The sequence below is a fragment of the Zeus faber genome (assembly GCF_960531495.2).
Source record: "Zeus faber genome assembly, chromosome: 2".
Taxonomy (NCBI): domain Eukaryota; kingdom Metazoa; phylum Chordata; class Actinopteri; order Zeiformes; family Zeidae; genus Zeus; species Zeus faber.
This window is the reverse complement of record NC_137189.1, coordinates 28,126,356-28,135,852: the sequence shown is the minus strand read 5'-3', so window position 1 is coordinate 28,135,852 and position 9,497 is coordinate 28,126,356. Positions and strand designations below refer to the sequence as shown.

The 9,497-nt window shown below is 43.4% G+C and overlaps 1 protein-coding gene across 1 annotated transcript in view; it reads right to left on the bottom strand.

Moving 5' to 3' along the window:
* LOC307248258 (solute carrier family 22 member 13) overlaps positions 1 to 7,576 on the bottom strand; it is a 15,460-nt gene extending 7,884 nt beyond the window's left edge. Inside the window, exons 1-6 of the mRNA XM_080024596.1 lie at positions 7,397 to 7,576; positions 6,882 to 6,964; positions 3,499 to 3,653; positions 2,301 to 2,469; positions 1,019 to 1,121; positions 721 to 845 (exon numbers count right to left, since the gene is read on the bottom strand). Coding sequence (XP_079880722.1) covers positions 721 to 845; positions 1,019 to 1,121; positions 2,301 to 2,469; positions 3,499 to 3,653; positions 6,882 to 6,964; positions 7,397 to 7,546 — 785 coding nt within the window. The 5' untranslated portion in view covers positions 7,547 to 7,576. The remainder of the gene's footprint in view (positions 1 to 720; positions 846 to 1,018; positions 1,122 to 2,300; positions 2,470 to 3,498; positions 3,654 to 6,881; positions 6,965 to 7,396) is intronic.
* Between the last annotated feature and the right edge of the window lie 1,921 nt (positions 7,577 to 9,497).

Sequence of the window (9,497 nt, the reverse complement as noted above, 5' to 3'; positions counted from 1 at the left end):
GTTAAACATTAAGTACAGCACAGGTCATAACAGGCACATAACAGGCTAATGTTTAAATTGTGTATGTATATGTATATGTATATATGTGTGTGTGTGTGTGTGTGTGTGTGTGTGTGTGTGTGTGTGTGTGTGTGTGCATATATGGCATTAATTGGACATTGGGATTTTTATTTTGTGTCCTCATAATCTCATAATTTTGTGTCCCTCATAGTTAAGTGTTGTCGTAATCTCATAATTTATCTAATAATTTAGTGTCCTCATCATTTAGTGTCCCCATAATCTCATAATTGAATGTCCTCATAATCTAGTGTCCTTGAAATATTAGATGTGTATTATATGTCCTCATAATCTCATAATTGATCTTATAATTTTGTGCCCTCAAAATCTAGTGTCCTCATAATTTCATAATTTAACCTCATCATTTAGTGTCCTCATAATCTCATAATTTATCTAATAATTTAGTGTCCTCATAATCTAGTGTCCTCATAATTTCCTAATTTTATGTTGTTGTTAACTGTCCTTATAATTTAGTATCCTCATAATTTCAGAATTTATCTAATAATTTAGTACCTCATAAAGGCTTTTGTGATGTTTAAAATGTTTTAACACATTGTTTAAAATCATAAATATTATTATTCATATATCAATATTATCATTAACATTCACACACACACACACACACACACACACACACACACACACACAAACGCACACACTAACCCTAGGTAGCTCATGATGGCCAAGCGTAGGAGGATCGTGGGATGCCGCAGGTGGATGATTTCACAAGGGGCATGGCTTTGCTCCGCGCCCGGAACTTTTTGATCACTTTCTGTCGGCTCCAACAGCTGAACACATACACACATACACATACTGTACATAAAAAACCCAAATATTAATAACGCGTGTGTGTGTGTGTACCTGCTTCAGAAAGTGTGTGTGTGTGTGTGTGTGTGTGTGTGTGCGCGTGTGTGTGTGTGTGTGTGTGTGTGTGTGTGTGTGTGTATGTGTATGTGTGTACCTGCTTCAGACAGTGTGTGTCCTCAGGACTGTTTCTGGAATATTGAGCCAAGATGGCGGTCTTTCCTTTCAACTTCAACCAGCGAGGAGACTCTGGGAGAGAGCTGGAGGTGAAGGATGGGAGGGGAGGGGAGGGAGGGAGAGAGCAAGAGGGAGGAAGGAGGAAGGAGGGGAGGGCAGGGAGGGAGGGAGTGGGTTGAGAAAGGGAGGGAGGGGAGGGTGAGAGAAAGGGAGCGATGTACAGTATATACTGTTGATATATGTACTTTTTGAAGAGCAATATACATTTTTTAAATCTATTTATCTTCACATATCTCTGTGTATATTTCTAATAGCTATGTTTATCTTACTTATCGATAAAAATATTTTGATCGCAATTTAAAAAAATATTATTTTTTATTTTAGGTTTTATCCTTCCCATTTTGTTTTCCATTTGTTTTCACAATAGAGGTAGAAGGAGAGAGATCATGAGCGAGACGGAGAGAAAGAGAGTGAATTATCCATGAAACAGTAAATGATTGAGGGTTGTTTTATCAGTCGCTTGGAAGCAAACAGAAAACCTTCCGATCGTCTCACACTGATCTGCAGCTCCGCTCAGTTAATCTCTAACCATCTTTGTATATCTGTGAAGGAAATTAACTTCATATGGGAAAACATGCATGTTCCAGGCTTCACCTCGCATCCCAAAGTTGAACCTCCCGAACAGGATTTTCAGCCAGTCAACTGATTTCAAGATACAGAACGCATAGGACTGGTTTAGGACTGTATTCAAGCACTTCCTGTTCACCACTAGAAACATTGTAAAAACTAGGAACATGTAGAACCGTGCTTATTATTATTATGACTATGGCCTACTAGTGGTGACGCAGAGAACTCGTCGACTCGTCAAGAACTGAATCTCAAAAGCCCGTAAAATCTTTCATCAGTACTTATAGTTGTCGCTATGGCTGAAACTTGTTCTGCTAGAACTGATGAATTTGATGAATTAGTGCAGCCTTGTAATCTTGATGTTGCAACACAAGAACTAAGTTCCACTCGTTTATTTTTAATTAAAAATTGGGACGATTTTCACGGCAACACCTGCCACGAGTGGGCCTTGGTATTTCCCAAATTTCCCAGGAGCTAGCCTAGTTGAACCCCCCTGAATCCATGTATTGAGCTAACAAAGCATGCAGAACTGGAGAGTATCCCTGTAACATAATAACAATATGTATTCAGTTTTCAGCATGGATTGCGGGTCCTGGAAGGTGAAATGGGAGGTCCTTCACAAACTGTTTACCCACATGTAGAGCGGCAGGCAGAGGACCTGCGGGATGCCCATGGCCAGGTGCAGCGTGGTCCAGGAGGGGCAGGCATAGGCTAGCGGGGCCTGGACCATCATTCCCACACTGAAGGAGAAGGACAGCAGAGCAGGAGGCCACATGCGGTAGCGAGGAAGACTCCATTCCACCCCTAAAGGGAAAGGACACCCACCTGAGACCTCTGGAACTGGTCTAAACGCTGGAACTGGTCTAAGCATTGGGAATGGTCTACACACTGCAATGTTATAGAACTGGTCTACACACCTGAACTGGTCTACACACTGGAACTGATCTACCTAATGGAACTGGTCCACACACTGGAACGGGTCCACACACTGGAACTGGTCCACACACTGGAACTGGTCTACACACTGGAACTGGCCTAAACACCGGAACTGGTCTACACACTGGAACTGGTCAACATACTAGAACTGGTCTTCACACTGGAACTGGTCTACACACTGGAACTGGTCTACACACTGGAACTGGTCTACACACTGGAAGTGATCTACATACTGGAACTGGTCTACACACCGGAACTGGTCTACACACAGGAACTGGTCTACACACAGGAACTGGTCTACACACAGGAACTGGTCTACACACTGGCACTGGTCTACACACTGGAACTGGTCTACATACTCAAACTGGTCTACACACTGGAACTGGTCTACACACCAGAACTGGTCTACAAACTGGAACTGATCTACATACTGGAACTGGTCTACACACTGGAACTGGTCTACATACTGGAACTGGTCTACACACTGGAACTGGTCTACATACTGGAACTGGTCTACACAATGGAACTGGTCTATACACTATAAAGGCTGATTTATGGTTGCCTTACTTACGGTCCTTGCGTAGGACGTAGAGACCACCGCCGGAGCTACGTGCGCCTCTCCAAAAATCGAACTATGTGCAGCACCACAAGCTATGATTGGCAGCTTGCTTTGGGCCCCGTACATAATTCCTCCACGTAATTTCCAACTGTGACATACAGTTGGTTTGCTTCTGTGACAAATGTACTTATTGTCAGTCGCTTCGGACAAAAGCATCTGATCAATGACATAATGTGATGTCTGTGTGTGTGTGTGTGTGTGTGTGTGTGTGTGTGTGTGTGTGTGGGTGTGTGTGTGTGTGTGTGTGTGTGTGTGTGTGTGTGTGTGTGTGTGTGTACCCAGGCTAAAGGAGCAGCTGTTGATACCACAGAAGCTAACCCCCGTCAGGCAGCGCACGGCGAGGAAGAGGAGTGGGTGATGAAGAAGAGCTGGGAGCACACCACACACAGCGTGCACACACACACACACCAGCAGCACCGCCCGCTTCCCGTACCTACATACAGACACACACACACACACACACACACACAGTAAGAAAAGATGGTTACATTTTGGAATTGAGGTGTGTGTGTGTGTGTGTGTGTGTGTGTGTGTGTGTGTGTGTGTGTGTGTGTGTGTGTGTGTGTGTGTGTGTGTGTGTGTGTGTGTGTGTGTGTGTTTGTGTATGTGTGTCGGTGTCCGTGTGTGTGTGTGTGTGTGTGTGTGTATGTGTGTGTGTCGGTGTCGGTGTGTGTCGGTGTGTGTGTGTGTGTTTCAGTGTGTGTGTGTGTCTCATTGTGTGTGTGTGTGTATGTGTGTGTTTCATTGTGTGTGTGTCGGTGTGTGTGTCTCATTGTGTGTGTGTGTGTGTGTGTGTGTCTTCCAGTGTGTGTGTGTGTGTGTGTGTGTATGTGTGCATTCCCTCTTAAGCATATGGGGAGGCGCATCTCTGCATGTCTTCAAGACATTAACACATGGATGTGTGGCCCCCACCTGAACCTCAACCTTGACAAGCCGGAGCTCCTCCTTCTCCCTGGGAAAGGCTGCCCTCCCACAAACTTCTCCATCACTATCGAGAACACCAAATTATCCCCCTCTCAGTCGGGCAAGAGCCTTGGGGTAATTCTGGATAACCAGTTCTCCAGCTTCGCCCACATCATTGCTACAACGCACTCCTGCAGGTTTATCCTCTACCGCATCCCAAGAATATGGCCATACCTCACAAGGGATGCGACACAAGTTCGGGTTTTGGTTCTTATCATCTCCCGTCTAGATACTGCAAGGCTCTTCTGGCTGAACCACCTGCCTGTCAGACCTCTACAGATCACTACAGACCACTAGAGACCTCTATAGACCACTACATATCTCTACCGACCACTATAGACTGATATCACTCCACTCGCCCCCATCACCCTGTGTGACTACCCAGTTGACACTGTGGAGTCCTGCCGCTTCCTGGGAACCATCATCTCCCAGGACCTCAAGTGGGAGCTGAACATCAACTGCATCATCAAGAAAGCCCAGCAGAGGACATACTTCCTGCGGCAACTGAGGAAGTTCAACCTGCCAGAGACGATGATGGTGCACTTCTACACCTCCACCTCCATCATTAAGTCCATTCTCACCTCCTCCATCAACATCTGGTACGCTGCTGCAACCACCAAGGAGAAGGGCAGACTGCAGCGTGTCATTCGCTCCACTGAGAAGGTGATTGGCTACAATCTGCCATTTCTCCAGGACCCGTACACCTCCAGGACCCTGAGGCGTGCAGGTAAGATTGTGGCTGACCCCTCCTACCCCTGACATAAACTGTTTGAAACACTTCCCTCTGGCGGGAGGCTGCGGTCCAACAAGGCCAAAACCTCTTGCCACAAGAACAGTTTCTTCCCATCTGCAACTGGCCTCATCAACAAGGCCTGGGACCCCCCACTGAAACCCCCACCCCCTTCCTCCATATACACTACACGGACCTGTACACTCTATATGTCAATGCATTACATTAACGCAAATTCCTCATCCTCCTGGACAATTATCCGTGAGCATTGCACATACTGTTACACTTTATACTCAACATGTGCACATTCCTGCACAAATTGTACAGCTGTATTTAAAAAACAAAGACAGCATTATTTGACATATTCTTATATATTTTACTTATTGTTTTCCTGTTGCTCTACTTTACATTTATGTTCCATTTATACACCAAGACAAATTCCTTGTACATCTAAACTTACTTGGCAATAAAGACGATTCTGATTCTGATTATAGACTATTAAATACCTCTAGACAACTACAGACCTCTACAGACCACTACATACCTCTACAGACTACGACAGACCTCTACAGACCACTGCATACCTCTACAGACCACTACAGACCTCTGCAGACCACTACATACCTCTACAGACCACTAAAGACCTCTGCAGACCACTACATACCTCTAGACCACTACAGACCACTACAGACCACTACAGACCTCTACAGACCACTACATACCTCTACAGACCACAACAGACCTCTACAGACCTCTACAGACCACTACATACCTCTACAGACTACGACAGACCTCTACAGACCACTACATACCTCTACAGACCACTACAGATCTCTGCAGACCACTACATACCTCTACAGACCACTCAAGACCTCTGCAGACCACTACATACCTCTAGACCGCTACATACCTCTACAGACCACTACATACTGTACCTCTACTGACCACTTCAGACCTCGACAGACCACTACATACATCTAGACCACTACAGACTTCTACAGACCACTACATACCTCTACATACCACTACAGACCTCTTCAGAACACTACGTACCTCTATCAACCAATACAGACCTCTGCAGACCACTATGTACCTCTAGACCACTACAGACCTCTACAAACCACTACATACCTCTACTGACCACTTCAGACCTCTACAGACCACTACATACATCTAGACCACTACAGACCTCTACAGACCACTACAGACCTCTACAGACCACTACAGACCTCTACAGACCACTACATACCTCTACAGACCACTACAGTCCTCTACAGACCGCTCGTATTCCTACAGACCACAACAGACCTCTACAGAGCACGACATACCTCCACAGACTTCTACCGACCACTAACAACCAACCAAAATGTGCTCATTTCACTGCCCTAATTGGATCACTTCACTTCTTCACATATCTGCTCAGATCAAGCTTAAAACCACTGGTCAGGTTCCAGACTCCTCCACCATCGCAGGCCACCTTGCTCCTCCAACGCTACGTGGTCATTGACCCCGATCGCAACTCTTCCCATTCCTGGCTCCCCAATCGTGGAAGCCTCCCTCCCATGTGTCAGAACAGCTGAATCGTCTCTCCATCTTCTGTCGCCGACTAAGGACCCATCTCTTCAGACTACACCTGGACCTGGACCTGTCTACCCCACCTCTTTTCCCTTTTGCTGTCTAACATACTTTCATTACAAACGAAACTCTCTCTGTCTCTACTGGTGCTGCTTGTGTCTAGAGAATGTTTAGCTGTAATTGTGACATACAGTTGGTTTGCTTCTGTGACAAATGTACTTATTGTCAGTCGCTTTGGACAAAAGCATCTGATCAATGACATAATGTAATGTGTGTGTGTGTGTGTGTGTGTGTGTGTGTGTGTGTGTGTGTGTGTGTGTGTGTGTGTGTGTGTGTGTGTGTGTGTGTGTGTGTGTGTGTGTGTGTGTGTGTGTGTGTTTGTGTGTGTGTTACCAGTCAGAAACGGGTCCCCCAATCAGTGACCCCAGTAAGAGTCCGATCATGTAGAGAGTCTGGCCCTGAGATAAGAAAACACACTGGGGGGGGCGGGGGGAAATCTATTTATGTTCTTATTTCACAACAACTGTTGCAACTTCATAACACATCAAATCAAATTGTGCTCCCATGAATAAATAAAAATATTTATAATATTAACATTAATATTGATTATATTAATAAGAATAATAATACATATTATTATTATTACACTAATAATAATAATAATAATAATAACAATTATAATAATAATAATAATATATAAAAATACAGACACAGTCAATGGTCTAAAAATTAAAAATTTAAAATTTAAAATAATAAATGTATTGCCGTTTATAGACCCAGAATCTAGCTCTGAAAACTTCCAGTCTTCCCTGACTTTCCAGTACTTCCAGTTTTCCCTGACTTTCCAGTACTTCCAGTCTTCCCTGACATTCCAGTCCTTCCAGTCTTCCCTGACTTTCCAGACTTACCTCCTGGGTCGTGGAGCTGTTGGAGGAGTTCCTGTCGGCTTGGAAACAGGGGGTTTTCCTCAGAGAAAACACGTCGAGGAAGAAGAGGAAAGCGGTGAAGAACAAAATGAGGGAGAGGCGCCACAACACCGCGACCTGCAGGGGAGCCATCAAGACTATCTGTCGCTCTATCTGCCTGTCTGCCTGTTCGTCCGTCTGACGTCCAGCTGACAGGAGCTGCGGTGCGGCGGCATAGGGACCGTCCACAAATTACGAGTTTTTCTCCACTGACACTCCATGAAGTTCTGTTACACAAAGCCTCTGTTTCATTTATGATATACGTACAGTATGATATATATATAAATACTATATTGATGTATATTGCTATACTGTATATATATATATATATATGTATGTATGTATGTATGTATGTATGTATGTGTATATGTATATAACATACTGTATAATAACATAAAATACAATACAAAAAGATTAATAAAAATGATTACAATAACTATAATACATCTATTTATTGTATATATTGAATAAGACAGTGGTCATGGCTCATGAGCCCATTAAATCCGATTTAATCTGTGGTCATTGTTTTATTAGATGAAAGCTATTCTTTTTTCAAGAAAATAGTATTAATATTTTCCAGAAATTGAGGGGAGACAGCTTTTTCCTTGATTTTAGCAGCAAAGTGTATAGAGATGTGTCTGTACTGTTCAAGGAGTGATGGATCCTAAGGGGTTTTCCCTAAAGGTCGCTTAAGCCCTAAGCTAAGCTAAATTTCATGAGCCTGAAACTTCCGGTATAAGCGGGTTCCTAAGATCCCGTTTGAAAAGATGTCAGCTAGGTTACCATGGCAATATATGCCTTGGAGCTAAAGTAGCGTCACTGTTCAGCATTCAACACAAAGCCGATGCTCGACTTAAGTTGCGAACAGTAGTTATATCCTGAAACTGAAAAAATACACATTAAATGTGTATATAAATATATATATTTATCGAAAAAGTATATTGTAGTGTGCTGGGTGGGGTGTGGTCCAGGAGCCTTCCAGCATTCCCAGGGGGGTTATTATACACGGGTGTGGTTAAATTGTGTTCAAAATCATTATAAGTTTAACCTGTGTTAACTTTGTGTTATTGGCTTTATTCCTTCAGTGTATTGTAACTATAATTTAGTGATGATGAGTGAACCTGGCCACGGTGGAAGTATTCAGAGCCATGCTCTACATGGCTCTCTCGCCTTGGTTGAGACCTTTGAATCCATCCACTCCACGGAGTTGACTGATTCTTCTGGTCTGGCATCATGACATGAAACAACGGTTTCTTGGTTGAAAATGGAGCGGTCCCCACCGCGGTGCTCATGGACCGCGGAGGGGCCGCTCTTTTTTCAACTGAGAAACTGACAACTTGTCAAGCTGTTGTCAAGTGTTGTCAAGCTATAATATGAATAACAATAATAAATATATATTGATATAATAATTAATGTAAATCATAATTGTAATAATAATTATAATAATAATAATGACATTACTAATTGACACCATCCAGCCTCTAATCAAGGACATGAGAGGCTGGGGACTAAATGCTAAGGTAATGTAACTATGTTAGTATACAGTAGGAGCCACTTGAAGAGGGCTGTCCCAGCCAGTTGACAGCCGAATTACAACCAGCTTCCCGCCAGTTTCCAGCAGGTTTCCAGGCAACCACCAGGCGGCTCGCAGCCAGCTGCCAATCGGCTGGAATTTATCCCCCGCCCCATGTGTCCTGACATGGAGTGTTTAATCTTAACTGTAAACACGCCCATTCATTCAATTGCAGTGTGTCACCATGAGATGGCGCTAACTTCACAAAAACACAATCACATTTCCGAGAGAGATTTCAGATTTTCACCCTAACCCTAACCCCCAACTCATTACCTGAGATATTGTCCTTTGAACCCTGACCAATGGTCATCTTTCAAAGTTCAATTGTTTTTTTTTTGTCATATGAATGAGAACATTTCTTAATGCTTTATTTTAATCTACATTTTGTACAGCTTGTTAATTTCAAAATGGAAGCTGTTTTTTTATTTACAATTTTTAAATGAAAAAGTTCAATAGCTTTGTCATAAGAGC